This window comes from Argentina silus (assembly GCF_951799395.1).
Source record: "Argentina silus genome assembly, chromosome: 14".
Classification (NCBI taxonomy): domain Eukaryota; kingdom Metazoa; phylum Chordata; class Actinopteri; order Argentiniformes; family Argentinidae; genus Argentina; species Argentina silus.
Window position 1 is genome coordinate 14840104 of NC_139668.1, and position 19243 is coordinate 14859346.

General features: G+C 42.8%; 2 protein-coding genes across 4 annotated transcripts; both read left to right on the forward strand.

Moving 5' to 3' along the window:
- The first annotated feature begins 986 nt into the window (after positions 1 to 986).
- Positions 987 to 13725, forward strand: dyrk1ab (dual-specificity tyrosine-(Y)-phosphorylation regulated kinase 1A, b). Of its 3 annotated transcripts, none has more exons than XM_083685233.1 (12): positions 987 to 1795; positions 3507 to 3576; positions 5551 to 5747; positions 6007 to 6099; positions 6239 to 6427; positions 6670 to 6817; positions 6954 to 7240; positions 7450 to 7596; positions 7796 to 7936; positions 8753 to 9056; positions 9477 to 9601; positions 9966 to 13725. In XM_083685233.1, exons 2-12 carry the CDS (start codon positions 3567 to 3569, stop codon positions 10551 to 10553), a joined length of 2229 nt encoding a protein of 742 aa, XP_083541359.1. In that variant the 5' UTR covers positions 987 to 1795; positions 3507 to 3566; the 3' UTR covers positions 10554 to 13725. The 3 variants fall into 3 exon arrangements, with proteins under 3 accessions (XP_083541359.1, XP_083541361.1, XP_083541360.1); XM_083685234.1 differs by lacking the exon at positions 987 to 1795 and adding an exon at positions 2427 to 2519; XM_083685235.1 differs by lacking the exon at positions 3507 to 3576.
- A 1494-nt stretch (positions 13726 to 15219) lies between these two features.
- thap12b (THAP domain containing 12b) lies at positions 15220 to 18878 on the forward strand. Its single transcript, XM_083684423.1, has 5 exons — positions 15220 to 15423; positions 15942 to 16062; positions 16235 to 16342; positions 16560 to 16596; positions 16689 to 18878. The coding sequence occupies exons 1-5, from the start codon at positions 15335 to 15337 to the stop codon at positions 18653 to 18655; spliced, it is 2322 nt and encodes a 773-aa protein (XP_083540549.1). The 5' UTR covers positions 15220 to 15334; the 3' UTR covers positions 18656 to 18878.
- Positions 18879 to 19243: the final 365 nt, after the last annotated feature.

The window sequence follows — 19243 nt, forward strand, 5'->3', positions numbered from 1 at the left end:
ATTTCCATGTATTTTTTCTGGTCCTCCATGCAGATTGTAGCTAAACCAATTCTTGATATGATAAACAATATTACCATATTTCAAGCACTGTTGTCACAACTGTAACCATGATGTCACTACCAAAACGACGGATATAATGAAAATAAATTGGTGACAAATTCACTTGAATTTTCAAGAGGATCAGTAGTTATATTATATTAGTTATATTCCATAAGAAAATGAGTCGGTCATGTATCAAAATGCTATAAAAAAACACCTCTAACACATCATGTTGAATCATGTTAAAGATCTTGTTTATTCTTTATTTCAGATGTTTTTCATACCCCCAATTTGCACAATTTCTGTAGAATGAATGAAAGCCAGTGAAAGATGATTCCAGCCTTTTTGTTTTTCTCAGACATATATATACAGTATACAGTATGTATATCCACATAGACAATGACGGTTGTAACAGAAATACACACAATTTACTCGTATACGTCTGAGACACTTCATAAAATATACAGCACGATAATTTTCAAAGATCTTATTCTATACACATTGGAACTCACAATATGAACAACTGATTTCATTTTTATTACATTTTTGATTAAACATCCTGTTTTTTTGAGTAACCTGGGAGAAAATGTAAATTTCTTAAGTCTCTTTTAGTTTAAAACATGTAGGATAGTATGAGCCCATTTACAAAATGACATTTTTTGAAAAAGAATATTGAAAAGTGTGATTTTTATTAGAATCTCATGAACCTTTGATTATGACAAATAAAGTACTTCAATAAAACATAATGTTGGCCTACATTAAAATATATTTTGAGATGAGATAACCCCTTTACTGACTTGACTGTGGTAAGGCCCAAAAAGGTCTTCGCTTGACCTGTCACTGATTGACAAGTTAGCAACGTTGGATTTTATTCGTCATTTGTTCATCCGGGGATTTTCTAATTTGATTGACAGTTGCCATGGTAACAATTCAGGCCATCGCCATTTTGTCAGAAGGATTTTTTTTCAGTTCTTTTCAAATCTTCTCCCTTCCCGCCGGAATAATAATGCAGTCACTGGATATACCGTTGACTTTTGCGATGAAAACAATGCGTCGAATGGATCGGATTAAGAAAATGAATGATTAAGCTTAGTTTGAGCATTTAGGCGGCGCCACACTAACTCAGTTGTCCGTGTCCCTGGTCTACCGGGCCGGTTCACTGCGCAGGTTTGGAACGCGCGCCATTTTGTGAAAATTGACATAAAATTCTTGTCCAAAATAAGCGTATATCCGAGGACACGATTTTTGTTTCGCATTTTTGGGATCCTGGACATTTGTTGTTATGATTGCCTACGCATTTATTTCCTGTGCTGAATTTGGAAGAAAACGTCAAATTTGAATGTAGCGAGCAAACGTTTATTTAGCGGAAGCTACAGAATCCTGCTAGCTGGCTAGTTAGCTAGCCACATTCGTTTAGTGAACTAGCTAGTTAGCATGCGAGGTAGCTAGCTAGCTAGCTACTAAGCTAGCTAACCTTACTGCTAGTCATCAGCTGATGCGAGTCGAAGTGGGGTGGCTAACTAGCTAATGCTGTTGGTGTGGAAGGCGTTTGATCGATAAGAAGTTAGCTAGACCACGACTTGGCTGACCATTTTTTACCCTGGCTGGCCAGAGGAGGGGGATTTTCACCTTCGCGTTACAGAGGAATTGGGTTGACTGGCTAGCTAGCTGTCACTGGGGGCGAAGAAACTCAAACTGGATACATTTCCGCATAATACAGATTATTGGACTTTAAATGAAGATCGTGCCATCAGAGGTGAGCTCTTGAGTAACTAAGCATGTCAATCTTCTGTGGGATAAAGCTTGCTTAAATCTTGTGTGGCATGCCAGTAAGTGAACTTTAGCAAGCTAGCTTCTTTACTTACTGGCTAAACTAGCTGATCACTTGCAAGCAATCATTGCAGCGGCCGGATGGAGGATGATTGACGTGAATTCTTACTCACTACCAGTTGACGTGAATTCTCATTATCGGGAGTTGGCTAGACATATCCTTGTGCTCTGATTGTTAAGCTTATAACTTGGCCCGGCTAGCTAGCCTACCTGTTTGATATAACGCTAGCCAATATAGCTGTTGTAAGCCAGCTAACATTAGTGCCAGTTTGCTAATGTATTATCGTCGGATTGTGTTAAACTAGCTGAATTCCTCAAAGTTTAGGAGTTGGGAAATGTGTATAGAAAATTGTGCTTGACAGCCAACGTCGGCGTGGTATAACGTTATTGGGATTGTCTATTGGCTTGCAGCTTGCTAGCTATGGTGATCTAACCTTAGGCCCATACAGCTCGTTGAACACATCGTCACCGCACTCGCTGGCGAGAGGACTCATGCTTGCCTGCCTTACTAAGCTCGTAGGGTAGCTAGTTCGTTTGTCATTGTAAATGGAGGCTTTGCCACTGACGTTTTTGCAAGTGAGGTTAAGGCTAAAGTACCCTGATGATTTGCTTTCTTAATTTCAACCATGACGAGAAACACTCCATCAATTGTAAGTACGTGTAGCTAACTAGCTACGGGACACATTCGTTATTTTGAATTGATGAAATGTCAGCCTGCCCTCAATGTGTGTATCTAGCTAACGGAGGCGAATCATTTTATTGAAAATGTTTTAGAATTGTCCTAATCATTTGTCAGAGGATAAGGCTTTGGATTTATATCTTCGTGTATTCGAAAATGAGACTGCTGTATTCGCACCCATGTAGGCCTGTTGTATGCCTTGATGAAAAGAAGCCAGGAAAGGAACTGTTCATAAGTCGGTCCTGAAAACGGGGAATGTTTCAAATGTTAATTATGATTTATACCTCATTTGTTTAGGCCTATACATTGGCACAGTTGGAACCCTGTCTGAAGTTCACTATATAGCCTAGCTTAGCAAGATATGCATATCACAACATTGTGTTTTGTAATTTTGAGTCATACAGTTTTGTTTCAGATGGATTGTTTGTACAGCAATGCAATTGTGCATAATCATGCTTTGCAAGTGGAATATGCATCAATATCTAGCTATTCAATGTCTGATCAAGGTGAAATTGAACAGATTGAACAAGTTACTTCTCTTCATGTATTAGGGTAACATTTGACATTGAGTATGGACATTCTGAGAGGAGATATCCAGTTTAACAAGATCTATCCACACTATCCACAACAATAGTAAAGTTGATTTGACATGATTGTAAGGATGGCATCTATGCCTCTTCGAACCATGTTCCTGAACTTGAGCATCTTGTATTAATATGATTATTTGTCTAGGCATTGTGACTCCCTTTATGTAGTCATTCAATCTTCAATTCAGTCTGTTCTGAAAACTTGAAATTAGTAAATGTTCCAATGCATATCTTCTCAATTTATGAATGTGGGTCAGCACTTGCCTTTCGCTATCCCTTTCCCCCCACCAAAGTTTTAAACGCTTCGTGAAAGTTCTGCAGATCCCACCCTAAAATGCACAATCATAATGATCTGTTTTTATTCTTTGTAGTGGGTTGTGGTTTGCTGCTGGACTCTCCTCCCAGGATGATATGACATTTTACAGGAGACGATGCATCCAGGTTAGAAGCTGCAACATCTCAAGTCTTTACTCTTTGGTGGGGAGGGGGTAGTTTCTTTACTCTTCTTCTTTTTTCAATTAGCTTATTTCCTCATTGACAGGCCCCAACCACATCCTTGCATTTATAAATTAATCTACCTGCAAACGCCAAACAAAATCTCAGTTTTCAGTATCATGTGTTGGTATGTATCACATAATACTGGACATGTATTGTCTGAACTATGCAAACATATATTTCCACCCTAAATGAAACTTCTCCAAATAGATATGTGTTGCGATAACCCTAGATTAGTTTGCTATGATTTATTCCATGTGTTCAGAATTCAGTCTCTTTCAATACTTGATTACCTCTGCCTGGCTATGTTCTCGACCATTACAGTGCATGCTCCCAGGAATTTCTGTTGCATTATTAAGCTTACAATTTGGATATGGGATTACATGAAATGGAGTGAAGTTTAAAATAGCACCATGCACCTCAATATGTCAGCCAAGAAAGTAGACGACAAAGAAAGAAATGACAGTAATCCTTACAGATCAGTCTTTTACTTTTTGTGCGCTTGAACAACTGGTCTAAACCTCGTCATTTAACAGTGACTTTAACAAGGGCAGGTGTAAGATGACCATCCATTGACGTTTATGCCCAGATGTAATAATGCTGGATATTACAATGACCAATTTAGAAACAACAATACTGTACTGCCTTTCGTGAGTATCAGGATCACACTATCTTTTGTTTGACACCTGGGATCATCCCCACAAATCCACTTTAGATGTGTACTTAAAAATATTATCATTTTGACTAGGACCTGTTAGGCGTGAAGCAAGATTTCTATAATTTTCATTTCCAAATTGTCTTAAAATGTAACTATGTTCTCTCAATTTCTGTTATTGGATGTATGTTATTTTTTTTCCTCCTCCACAGCTGGGTCAGCTCTGTTTCTAGCGCTCTCAGATGGAGTGCAGGTTTTGGGCTGTGCTGCTATTTTGCTGTCAGGCTCTAGTGTGTTGAAAGCAGCCTCTAAGTGTGCCAAAGTTCAATTTTATTTCTTGTTTATTTCTTGTTTTCTCATTGGAAAATGGGAGCAGCTCTGCCCTGGCAACAAAAGTAGGCTATTTGCATACTGCGTTGTGATTGGCCTGTGCATTGATGGGCTTGCCAAATCACGCTGTATCTCTGTGGTGATAGGCTATGCTAATTAGGTGCTGTTGCTGGGATTCTGAATAGTGGTTACTGTGTAGCACTGGTGAATTGTGTTGTCTGGTGAGAGATTCTCATAGATGAGCATTCTACTTAATCATTTTCTGATTTCTTTTCACTTAAAAAGGAAGATGATTCACAACAGAGGGTATAATAGATGTTTTTTTTTCTATTCTTTATCTAAATGTCTATATTTAATACCCTTTTTCATACCAAATGACCATATTTAGTTAATGGACATTTGCTATAGATTTCATTTTTTGCTTTTCCTCAATGCAGAAAGATATAGGCTAGATACATTGTAATATAAACCATGGACTCAGTACATTCCAGTAGGGCTTGTATTTTCAGCACCCTCTCATGGATGTCTGTACAAAAAACATGCATACATTGAACTATTGCAGGAATTAACAGCAAGAGATTAGTCTTTTTTTCATCTTTTTTCCTTTTTTTTTTTTGCATATGGTAAATATCACAGAATACAGCATGTAAGTATGAATGCATGACCATCCTGTTTCAAGAGAGTTGATGATCATTGTTGGTCATACTGCACTGTGAGGATTCTAATGGGTATTCTAAAGGGTGCCCAGGCCAGTACACTACACTCCCAGACCTCTTGAAGAGGAATTTAAATCAATTTGTCACAAAAGGAAACATGCACTTCACTGAGAGAAAGTCAAATTGAGTAATGCACATCACTACTTCTGGATAAATGAGTATAAAGTCCTTTTTTTATTTGATTTAGTTTCACAAACTCATGGCAGCGTTCTCTTTCAGGAGGAGAGACTTCAGCATGCAAACCTTCGTCCGTCCGGCTTGCGCCCTCTTTTTCTTTCCACGCTGCTGGTCTTCAGATGGCTGCTCCAATGCCCCATACGCACCAGCAGTACAGTGACCGCCACCAGCCGAGCACTGACCAGTCTGCTGCGGTCCTACCGTACAGTGAACAGACCCAACAGCTCACTGCCAATCAGGTACAGTACACCAAGGAACATTACACACGCACCTGCCAATCAGGTTACAGTACACCAAGGAACATTACACACGGACCTGCCCATCAGGAGTTTGTCATAATAACAATAACTTAATGCAGAGACTACATACATATACTCACACCTACCTGCTAAATGAAAAGTAGAGCGTGTCACTCAAAATCATCATTCTTGTTTGCTAAGTTTAAGAAATTATCAAGAGATATGACTGTGGTTTTCCTCTTATGATTGGTTATTGCAGAGGCACATGCCCCAGTGCTTTCGTGACGCAACTTCGGCTCCCCTGAGGAAGCTTTCCATTGACCTTATCAAAACTTATAAACACATCAATGAGGTGAGACCGGCCATTCTGGGTTTTGATAATCACAATCACTGTGTATTACAATGAGTATGTCACGTTGTATATGTCATGTTTCCATGGAGCTAGTGTAGTCTATTTTCTCACGTCTCTCTTGGTGTCCTTCGCGCCTCAGGTGTATTATGCAAAAAAGAAGAGACGACACCAACAGGGTCAGGGCGAAGACTCGAGTCACAAGAAGGAGAGGAAAGTCTTCAACGATGGCTACGATGATGACAATTACGATTACATCGTCAAGAATGGCGAGAAATGGATGGACCGCTATGAAATTGACTCCTTGATTGGCAAAGGGTCATTTGGACAGGTAATACTTCCTTTTCCTGGAATAGGAGTACTTGTGTATGTGTTGTTTTTGATTAATATATTTTGTCCAATGTGTGGATGTCTTTGATCTCGCATATTGTTCAACCTCCATGGCCTGTAAGATTAAAAACTACAAAAATCTTTTTGAATCGATAACTTGGGCAGTGCGAGTAGGGATCAACATACTGATGTGCGCAAGTCTATGTTTTATGTTGAATCTATGTTTTGTTTTAATTGACACAGGTTGTGAAGGCTTATGACCGTGCAGAGCAGGAGTGGGTTGCCATTAAGATCATCAAGAACAAGAAAGCTTTTCTCAATCAAGCTCAGATCGAAGTACGCCTCCTAGAGCTCATGAACAAACATGACACAGAGATGAAATACTACATAGGTAATGAACTCCTCTCTTTCTATCGAATGACAGCCTACATCTCTATGGGGCAGTCTTTGCTTTCTCAATTTCTCTTGATTGTCAGCCTCTGTTGACTGACTGGAGATATCACTTTTTTTCCCCTCTCCTAATTTAGTTCACCTTAAGCGCCACTTCATGTTCCGGAACCACCTCTGCCTCGTGTTTGAGATGCTGTCGTACAACTTGTACGACCTGCTGCGGAACACAAATTTCCGCGGCGTCTCGTTGAACCTGACCCGGAAGTTTGCCCAGCAGCTGTGCACAGCGCTGCTGTTCCTGGCCACGCCCGAGCTCAGCATCATCCACTGTGACCTGAAGCCCGAGAACATCCTGCTGTGCAACCCCAAACGGAGTGCCATCAAAATAGTGGACTTTGGCAGCTCCTGTCAACTGGGACAGAGGGTATATATCTACAACTTTCTGCCCTGTTCATTTGTTTGACCAAAAAAAGTGTAAACCTGGTTGTGTATATTGCTTCGGCCAAGTAGTTGAGCATACCTCTTATTTTCCTCAGCCAGATGTTCTTAGCTGAGCATAATAAGAGCATATCCACATCAACGGATGCTGCTCTGCAGAAGAGAAGGGGTGTGTGACTCTGTCTCCTTTCTCAGATATACCAGTACATCCAGAGTCGCTTCTACCGCTCCCCAGAGGTGCTACTGGGAATGCCCTATGACCTGGCCATTGACATGTGGTCCCTGGGCTGCATCCTGGTGGAGATGCACACGGGAGAGCCCCTCTTCAGTGGAGCCAATGAGGTATGATGCACTTGACTAACTGGGTCTGAAATAATCACTTAAGTCAGTGCCAAGCTTTAGAAGCTATGATTTATGTTTACCACTGTAATATATAAGTAAAACTACCACCTACAATACTAGCATCTACAACATTCATTTTGGTCACTGCAGATTAGTAATACGCTCTAACCTTCTGTATTTCTGAACAACAAATTCTCAGGTGGACCAGATGAATAAGATAGTCGAAGTTCTTGGAATCCCGCCCAATCACATTATGGACCTAGCCCCAAAAGCCAGGAAGTTCTTTGAGAAGCTGTCGGATGGCACATGGAGTGTTAAGAAGACCAAAGATGGCAAAAGGGTGAGTGTCCTACGGTGGCCTGACAGGGTCATCACTGTGAGAAGTGCACACGGAGCAGCCGTCCACTCGCAGTGTAATGTTAAAGGAAGTGAAATGACGTGGCACGGTCCCTCACTCGCCAGCCTTTTTGTCATGCAGCTATTTCGTTGCTGTGCTGATGCACCGATGCCTATAGAATAGCTAAAGGGTTCTCCCGAGGATTTTTTAACAACATGGTGCAAGATTGCATTATCAAAACTGAAATTTGTTTTCAGCAGCATATATATATATATATGAAGGGACCACAAAACAGACAGTAAATATAAAAACACAGTAAACAAAAAATGAACGTGAAATGAAACGCACCCATAAGACACTAAGTGCAAAACCACAAAACATGCAGTGCCATATCATAACAACACTATTATTCACAACTAGGAAACAGCGATTGTAACGTGCAAAAGAGCAATACATTATCCACCAGCAACAGACGACAGCGAATCATTAACACGTCTTATAGCTGCTGGGGTAAAAGACCTGAATATCTATGTGGAGCACCTGGGTAAAATGTGGTGTCCACTCACGGTGCTCTGCTGCTGCTTCAACGTAGGGGGGGTAGGCCTCCTGATTTAACTATAGCACATACAAATATTGCTGAGTATACCTTTTAAATGTGTGGATGTATGAGGGTTATGAAATATGGGGGTTATGAAATATCCTCTCTTGGTCTTGTGTATAATATGGATTCAGTTGATCCTGTGAGTCCCTTTTCTTGAATGTCAAAGGTAGCTAAGCTTACACCCTGGACCTCTCTCTTGTGTACCAATCCTTGAGCAGTATAAGCCTCCAGCCTCGCGGAAGCTCCACTCCATCCTGGGTGTAGAGGCCGGGGGTCCGGGAGGCCGGCGTGCGGGGGAGTCTGGTCACGCTGTCGCTGACTACTTGAAGTTCAAGGACCTGATCCTCCGGATGTTGGACTACGACCCCAAGAGCCGCATCCAGCCCTACTACGCCCTGCAGCACAGCTTCTTCAAGAAGACTGCGGACGAGGGGACCAACACGAGCAGCAGCGTGTCCACCAGCCCCGCGCTGGAGCAGTCCCAGTCTTCTGGAACCACCTCCAGCACCTCCTCTAGTTCAGGTAATAGAACCTGGCTCCACCTTTGCAAGTCGTACTTCTTTGTTTTCCGTTGAACTGCAGTCGGTCTCTGAATCGTTGGTTTACACCGCACTGGTGGGAAAGCATGACTTTGTGTTTCTTTTTCAACATCAAGTTCTGTGGATTTCTGTATATGTTCAAGCTTATCGTCGCAGTAAGACAGGTTTCAACCATGACAGTGAACAGAGTCGGTCAGTGAAGGGACACTGACCAGGTTTGCCCTCGGCAGGCGAGGGATAGACAACTGTGAACAACAACCTACATTGTTGCAACTTATTTTTGTGTGTGTGTGTTTTATTGACATATCAATGAATCTATTATTCGTTTTTTGATAATTCTTCAACCAACGGTCGTGCTTAAGTGAGTTACCTTGTTACGGATGAGTTATTTTTTTGCCTGTAGGAGGATCTTCTGGGACGAGCACCAGTGGCAGAGCGAGGTCCGACCCTACCCATCACCACCTGCACAGCGGAGGGCACTTTGGCGCGCCCATGCCGGCCATTGACGGTGACACCCTCTGCCCACAGGTGAGTGAACCAGCCCTGCCAGATCAAAGTAGGGCATACAAACTGTGCCTTCTCGCTCATCGGAAAAAGCAATTGATTTGGAAACTGGACCGGAAAAACAATGTCAATATATCAAAATCATTTAAGTGCTCCCTGAATCAATCTTGTCAATCATATGTGGTAGTGACGTTGTTATGGTTTGATGGTATGATTTTTTTTAAATATGACAGACAGTTGTTATTGAGTAGCTACACATTTGGTGCTTTATTAGCTTCTACCGTCACAAGCTTTGACTAAGAATATGATGGCATTTGACTTTTGTTGCGAGCCTTTTAAAATCATATGTATTGACCCACTTCTATCTCTCTATCTGGTGTGCTGCCAGGCAAGACAGCCTTACCCTCCTCCCATGGTGTGGGGAGGCGGCGTTGGATCAGAACCGGTCGCCGGAGAGACTCACCCAGTCCAGGAGACCACCTTCCATGTCCCCCCACAGCACCCCAAGGCCCTGCACCCCCACTCCCACCCCCATCATCACCACGGGCAGGTGATGGCCACACGGCCTCGCCCACGCCACTACACCTCGCCCACACACAGCTCCTCCACACAGGACTCCATGGAGGTGGTGCATGGCCACCTGTCCATGACCTCCCTGTCTTCCTCTGCCTCCTCTTCCTCCACATCATCCTCTTCCACTGGGAACCACGGCAACCAGGCCTACCAGCTCCGCCACTTGCCCACTGGTGCCCTGGACTTTGGTCAGAACGGCGGGCTGAGCATGGGGCTGGGCGCTTTCTCAAACCCGCGGCAGGAGACTGGCATGGCGGCTCACCCCGCGTACCCCATGGGCACAAACACGGGGCCAGCCCACTACCTAGCGGAGGGCCACCTGGGCATGAGGCAGGGCATGGACCGGGAGGAGTCTCCCATGACTGGAGTGTGTGTGCAGCAGAGTTCCATGGCCAGCTCGTGACTGCACTGACGTTTGGCTGCGTGTTCCCCCCCTGTGCGTCATTTTTAAGGTGGTGTTTTTTACTACAAGTGTGTCGAGAACAAAAGCTGCTCACGTCAGAAGGGAGATATCACTGAACCGCTTACTACAGAGAAGAAGAACCTTTGTTAAAAGTATATATGTAATTTCCATCATTTTTTCCTTTGGCAATCATTAGGCACATATTAATATTGCAGAATTGTCATAGTAAGATTGAGACCTCCATCTGCCATTTCACAAAATTCATGTAACAAGTAAATCACCATCTGGTATTATGCGGCAAAATCTTCTGATGAGCATTTCTGGATAAAGTTTGAAGCTGTTTTACAGGTAGCTAGCTTGTCAGTGTTGAAATGCTAACACATCCTCTTAGTTCAAACTGTGGAACATCTGACATTTCTGTTCCACCGGTTGTTAATTGTTTTACCCTTTCTTAAAGTGAAATTTCACAGAAGAGCTGCTTGTAAAAACCCTGTAGCTTGACCAGGAGAGAAGTATTTGCGGTGATATTTCGTGTTGTCGGTTGGTATTGTGTAACTCTGTGAGAGGGGAGTACATAGCAGTGGAGTTCCTACAGCCTGCGCTGGCCCAGTGGAGGGGTGACCCTGCAGGTGGATGCCGACACCGGTCGGGAGGGGGGGGATTCTGAGAAGGGGGGAAGCAGAACCCCTCAGGCCCAGAGGTCTGTCCGTGGCCCTGTGTGCTGGGACCCACCCGAGCAGCGATGTGCTCGGGAGACGGAAGGATCAGGCCCAGTATGGGGAAGACAGTCAGTGGCTGGCTCTGAGATAACCCTTTGGCCTTATGACTCATGGACTTGGAATGGGACAGAGCTGGACATTATCATTTGAATTAAGATGGCTTTCTTCTATTTTTATCTCTAGACAGCCCTTAATTCTTTAAGGAAAATAAACAACAGAAAAGGTCATTAAGAATGATACATTTTTGAGGCCTTTCTCTACAAAGATTTCTTCATCAACCGGGCCCCACATTAACAGGGTCTTTATTGTACACACCCACCTCCTAAACATAACTTCCTTGAAATCTTGTTCACAGATTAAGGATTTCGCAGTGGAAAGAACAATCTGTCCCAGAGTCCCTTCTTTCCTTTTTTTGTTACTTTTTTTCTTTATGCATGTAGTTCCTCATCAGAACACCTGCACAAAAGTCTCTCCATCCTAAACATGGAAACAAAAAAAAACTAAAAAACTAAAAAAAAAATTGAGTTAAGTGACTGCCTTTTTTCTCCTCAAATTATGCTGTGAATTTTACAAGAATTTATTTTCCCTTTGGATATTTTTTTATACCAAAGCAGTTGTTTTATAGCATATAGGTGTCTGTAACCAATAATGTAGCAGTTCACCACTTTTGACGCAGTTTATTAAGATCTTATTTGAAAGTCAATACAAAGCAGCTGCAATATATTGCTTTAGCAAAACTGGAAACCGTTGTTGAATTTAACTGTTTGCCACCGTATATTCCGAGCAGATTTGGTTGCAACATTTTACCAAAACTGTTTCCATATTAATTGGTAGATTTAATTTTGGGAGTCTTTTTAAACCTGGGTATGTTAAGAGACATTGGTAGTTACTCTGCAGGCTCCAGAGTAGCTGGATAGAAGCTGATGGTTCAAAAGAGACAACTGCATTCTATTTCTATTTCTGCATCCCCCCCTCCCTCCCTCCCCTCCCTCCTCCTCCTCATACTATTTCAAAGGGTTTTGCTGCCTTTCATACATCATTTGGTCAACATGCTAGTGTCTGCCATACAACACAAAACAATTTTAGTCTCATTTTTCTGGCAGTGTAGATACAATTGCAGTAAATCCATGAGTTTGTTAGATTATTTGGTGTGATTTGGCGGGGCAGCTCCTCGTGAGCTTTGTTCCTATTCAAAGGGAAAGGGTGCCAGTCAGCCCTCTTGTTAAAGTCCTGATCATACATGCTTGGCCTAGGCAGACATGCATGTCCTTAGAACTCTACAGTTAATAACCAGAAAATTTGGTTCATTTTATTTTATATCAGGGATTTTTGAAGTGCTTATTCTTTTTTCTTATGCTTTTTTTTTGTCAACTGAAAAGGTAACTAGACCAAAGTCCTGCTCATAACAGCCTTCTAAGTTTAACATGCATACGGCAGGACATCATTTTATCGTCATAGTCCAGAGAAGAGACCATCACAAGAAATCATGTTTTGGTATAACTTCAAAACAACGATAAAGCTACCTGTAATGAGATATTGGTTTTATCTGGATGTTTAAGGTTAATCACAATCATTTCTTCTCATACCCTTCATGATTTGAGAGATTAAGAAACTGCCAGTGGTTTTGCTGGCACTCATACTGGTACTAAACATTCCAAAATATAGATTGAAGGAAGAAAAAAAAACAATAGAAATCACTCCAGAGTGACACTAAGTGTGCGCCTGTTCCAGATCATGCTGATTGACCTCTGATCTAGAGCAGTTGTCATGAAATGCAGCCCCTTTTTAATAGTTGAAATAGAATTTATGTATATATTTATATTTTTTTAATAAAGGAAGTATAGAACTCACTACCTTGCTCCTGCTGGTATGTTGATTATGTTTGTCAATTTGGTGACCATTCAGTGGGCAGGACCTCCTCTGTTTTCTTAGTCAGTGGCGTAACATTGCCTTTAGGCAGAGGTACTTGACTACATCAGGACAACACTATGAGGTAGGGTTTGAATCAAACAGGGAAAGCTAGATCTTCAAACCTTAATAATTTTCACAGGGTATATTGTAAGTGCATGTACATCCACAAACCTTACTTTTTGGTTATATGAGAAGCACATGATTGAAAACGTGGTTCTATTTTTCCATAAGGCTATTATGTTTGTGGATTTCACACAAACGTTTGTTGAGTACTTGTTGACATTATATCCTCCACCCTACAGAAGCCTAAGTCCTCTGATTTCATTTAAATACGTTTTCCTTCATTTTTGATTTCACATTTTATCACACCTTTTTTTGTACATGCAACATGCACTATAAAACTGAACAGCATGGGGAAAAGGATAAGTCCATGTATCCACAGATTGTAAGATCTAGTCAAGACTTTGCTGTGTATATGACAATGCCCTTTGTATTATATTAAGACAGTCTTATGTATGATATATAAAAAGAAGTTAATTGAATTGTTCTGAGCCTCTTTATTCCTCTCTACGTCTTCCCAAAACTAACAGTATGGATGTGGTGATAATGTGGTAATATTTGATTACTTAATACCAAAACGATCCTATCTGCTCGATATATTTTTTGTTTTCGTAGTACACTGACGGTTACACTCTGACTTGCACATCCATTCGATTAGAAAATGATCTAACAAACTCATTCGATTAGAAAATGTCTGTGATTCTTGAATGAGCGCCCTCCACGAGGATTTGGAAAGTGAAGCTAAAATGTGTGATTTGGATGTGCAAAAGTACTTAAAACAATGTCACCTTTATTTAGGGTTTTTTTCAAACCTACCTGCAATTTGAGAGAAGGAACTGCGTTTTAAATCAGGTCTTGGTGACTGAATGCAGGTGACACATCATTGTTGTAAGTCCGGGTAGAAGATGTTTCTGAACGTTTAGATACATTCTGATGCAGCACGATTCATGAGTGGGAACGTTACAGACTCGGTTACATCAAGATATGGTGCTGACGAGAAGTTAGCATGTTTCTCTCACATCATGAGACAACTAATGTTTGTTACCCACTTCATTTTCATCATTGTGTGTAGTCAATATATTATTTGTCAACTAAAAGTAATTTCAATTACTAACTTATAATATATATCGTTCGATATGGTCTATTTCTGCGCCGTGGCTCGTTGGTCTAGGGGTATGATTCTCGCTTCGGGTGCGAGAGGTCCCGGGTTCAAATCCCGGACGAGCCCTTGATTTTCTTGAATGTGCATTAGCGCGATGCTTTATTTATGAATATACACGAGAAGTTAGAAACTATACACAAATCCTGCGTCCGAAAGTTGTCTATGTAGTTCATGTTATTCCATATAACTGTTGAACAAAGACATTTTGTATATACTCATGTCTAGTATTTTCGGTCTGTAGAAAATTCATGATTTCTATACCAGTCCTTCAAGCCAAAAGAGAGGGCTCGTCCGGGATTTGAACCCGGGACCTCTCGCACCCTAAGCGAGAATCATACCCCTAGACCAACGAGCCAGATGAGGTTCTACCGTCGATATATAGGAATCTATTCAAGTTTGGAGCGTGGCGTTATGGAGACAAATAACATTTATTGTCCCGTGGTATCGACATTTATTTGCCATTTTGAGCAGCTTCGGCTCTTTAGTCTCGTCTTGAATCTAAAGCCAAAGCCGGGGACGTGGTTAAAATTGCGTTCGAGGCAATATTTTCAGTTTAGGGGGTTGTTATGGGATTCAAGACCTTCAATAAGGTCGAAGATTTCCATCTTTAATAGTTTCTGCTATGATTAAATATGGAGAAGCGGCGATACACCGGCAGAGGAAAGCCACTTGATCGCTTAACCAGAGATTTTCTGCTTCGGCTTATCATCTTTGTCTCTGGGCGTAACCAACTCTTTGGCGTAACCTGTGACGGAAGCAGTCCCCTCTCCTCTCCCCCCCTCGCCTGGACTGTTGATCCTCCAGGCCACGCTAGCACTGTTGCGCGCTTTTTAGCTGACTAGCTATCGAATGTAGTTGAAATTATTCAAATGCAACATAATACGAGTTCTGAAACACATCTGCAACCTGAGGAAGATTTATGAAGAATAATGCCGAATTTTTGCGCGGCACCGAATTGCACCAGGAAGAGCACTCAATCCGATTTGGCTTTTTTCAGATTTCCAAGGGATCCTGAAAGGTACGTAGTCGTAGCTAGCCAACGTTAGACCGAGCATCACTAACTGCGTACTAATGAGCGGTAGCCAGCTATAATGTTATTTATCGTTTTAGTTGCCAATTTAACCAGATATTAGCATTAGCCAGCTAGCTACCAGAAGGCACGCTGACGACGGCTACGCACGCTGATTGGTCTCGACGAAGTTGACGTCGAGGACTCGGGGAAACCTACTCTCCTAACTCTGTTTTGCCAGGCGGGTATCTCAAGACTCATGCAGTTGAGAAAGTGACATTTGTTTTGCATACCTTGCAGGCTGGAAACAAACACTGTGTTTTGAGTTAGGCCATACCAGCTAACCCCTGAACATTGTTGGCGTTCAGATTGCTACCGCTGTATCTAATTCGCAGACTGACATCCTCTCCCCTACATAGCGAAGATGGTTCGTGAAGTGTTTCTAAGGCGTGTGTTGTCTATGCAAGTTTCACAATATCACCTAGCAGTTAACCAATTCCTCAAGCATTATTGTGTGTTTATTTTAGATGTAGGCTCTGGGTTGAGAACTGTCGCCGGGCGGATCTGGAGGCGAAAACGTCAGACCAACTGAACAAACACTATAGATTGTGTGCCAAACATTTTGATCCAGCGATGGTGTGCAAAACAGTAAGTACTGTACTGACATAAACACATCATGTCATCTCACTTTGCCAAAAAATGCAATGCAATGCATAATTTTCTGACATTATTTGACCTGGAGAGCTCTTGAACTGTATGATTTAATGTATTTCAATATTATTTTTATGAAAGTTCCCTTTTCTGTTATGTTATTTTTCAGAGCCCTTATAGGACGGTACTGAAGGACACTGCCATTCCAACCATATTTGATTTAACAAGCCATCTCAAGAATCCTTATAGCAGACATCGCAAAAGGATCAAAGAACTGGTATGGTTACTTAATTTGTTTCTAGTAGTCTACCCCAGAACAGACCTGGGTGCTTTGGGAGTGTACAATCAACTGCAGCTCAATGATTTAAAAGTATTACACATGTATTTGTCTCAGGTTGTTGGCTCTGTGACAGTAACATATAGTAATTTTAAATGATCAAAGTAGCAGTAAACAAAATATGTTTTGTTGACCTTATTCAAATAATGTCTTACAGACTGAAGAAGATATAAGGAAGATTAAAGAGAGGAGATGTAAGTAATTGTATGCCATCGTCAAATCATTGAATCCATGCATCTGCTGAATATTATCGATCTAATCTCTTAGTTTTTGGTCCCGTCTGCAGTGGCATCGTCTATTGAGCAGCTTCACTCCAAAAAAGACAGTGAGGCGACAGAGGACGTCAGTGGGACCAACGAGGATGAGCCACAGCTCTCTCCAGAGGAAAGGGAGTTCCGAGATTACCTGAGATCTCTGTTTGAGATAGTTGTCATGCTAGGAAAGCAGAACATCCCATTGGAGACTAGTGTCCCGGCTGGGGTGGAGAGAGACCCCAGTAATTTCCAGGCCCTTCTAGAGTACCGCATGAATGCTGGAGATGAGGCCCTGCAGAAGCGCTTTGAGGCCACAGCGGTGAATGTGGAGTATCTCACCAAGGTTCAGCAGATCCAGCTCCTGGACGTCTGTGAGAACACAGTCAGAGAGGAAATCCTCATGGAGGTGAGAGAGAGCCGCTTCTTCTCGCTGGTCACAGGGGACCTGGTAGAGTTTTCTGGGGAGATGGTGGAGTTTTCAGGGGAGAGACACCTGCCTGTCTTCCTCCGCTTTGTGGATCAGTCCAATGCTCTCAGGGAAGAGTTTCTAGACTTCCTGCCGTTCGAGGGGGAAGAAGCAGCCCTGGCAGAAAGGCTGGAGGCCCAGGTGACCGACAGGTGGGGGCTGAGCATGGAGGACTGCCGCGGACAAGCCCATGTGGCCACCGGGACCTCTGCCACCAAGATGAAAGCTGTGGCAGTCAGACTGATGGAGAAGTACCCAATGGCGTTACACACCCCTTGCTCCACCTGCTCGTTGAACATCCACCTGGCCAACAACCTACCCTTCCCCAGCGTTCAGGTTGTCATGGCAACCCTGAGGAAGATCGATGCCTTCTTTAGGAGTTCTCCCATCTTGCAGGCCGAGCTGGAGGAAGCCATTACTGTTTACTACCAGGGCAACGATGAGAAAGGAGCAGAGCTGAAGCAGGCCTGTTGCTCACACTGGACCGAGCAGCACAATGTGTTTGATCTGACCATAGACATATTGGAGTCCCTTCTGCTGTGCTTGGACTGCATCCGCGACAACCAGGACGGCCAGTTCACTGACGCAGTGGCAGGGGACGCCTACTCCATCGCAGAGACCATGGCTGACTTTGAGTTCATCGTTACCCTGGTCATCCTGAAAAACGCTCTCTCTTTCACCAGAGCTTTTGGCAAAAACCTGCAAGGGGCAACCCTCGAAGTGTTCTTCGCCGCCAACAGCCTAACAGCTGTCCTGCATTCACTTAATGAGGTCCTTGACAACATTGAGGTCTACCATGAGTTCTGGTATGAGGAGGCTGTTAACCTGGCCGCTTCATTGGAGATTCCAGTGAGGGTACCAAGGCTGTTCCTTCGGAAGCTGCGGGCATCTGACGTGGGCGACATCCTGCCAGAGAGTTACTTCAAGGAGTATGTGACGGTCCCAGTGATCCGCGGGGTCCTTCAAGAGGTAGGAGACATATTATCCCAGAACAACATCAAAGCCCTTAAGTGCCTGTCACTGGTCCCCGCCATCATGGGCCACATGAAGTTCAACACCTCGGAGGAGAGCCATGCAGACGTGTACCGCAACGACCTCCCCAACCCAGACACGCTCCCTGCTGAGCTGCACTGCTGGAGGATCAAGTGGAAGCACAGAAGCAAGGAGGTCAGTCTGCCCTCCACCATCCACGAGACCCTTCAGCTCTCAGACGTCAAGTTCTTTCCCAACGTCAACGCCTTTCTGAAGGTCGTGTCAACCCTGCCCGTCCTGAGGGTGGAGGACAGCGGCTCTGAGACAGCTAGCAAACGTCTGCAGACATACCTCACCAACACACCTGTCAAACACAGGTGCAAGAGTCTGGCGGTGCTCAACATAAACTCTAACGTCAAGAATGACCTGGATGTCATGGTCGACAAATACTGCAGACTTTACCCTGAAGATGAGCCAGAGCCTGAGGCTGAGGCTGAGCCAGAGATAGAGACAGAGACAGAGACAGAGATGGACACTGTGAAGAGCGACATAGCAAATTGAGGCAGTTATTTAGATTCAGTTAGGGGTCTAAGTCCCAATGAGAGACATTCAAATGATTTTGTCGTTTCTGTCTTGTAGCTGAACTGTGTGTTTGTGTGGACAGTGACATTAAAGTCTGGGTATAAACTTGAGATGTATTTTTGGGGCATCATTTTGTAATATTATGAATACAGGTTTCGCTAATTGTTTCGTTGACATTAAAATATTGCATTGATTTTCTCAATTAATTACTTCTTTGTGTGTTGATATACCACCATATATTCTATAGGAGTTAAAGGGGCACTTCACAATGTTTAAAAAGGAACAGAAGCAAAAAAAGAAGCCAGTCTATGTAGCATCGGTCATAGTCATATACATCAATTCTACCCCCATGATGGACTAAAAACTGTACAAAAAAACCCAAACAATCTTCAGTCCGAGTCAGTCCAAGAACAGAATGATTTACAAAGTTAGGACGCATCTCCTTTCCCTGACAATTTGAAGGTGGGGTTTTGGATGGCACATCAAACTACACGTCCCAGAAACAAGTGTCATTCTCAGTTGCATTTTTTAAAATGAGGATGACAAGAAAACGTCCTCTGAAAACGA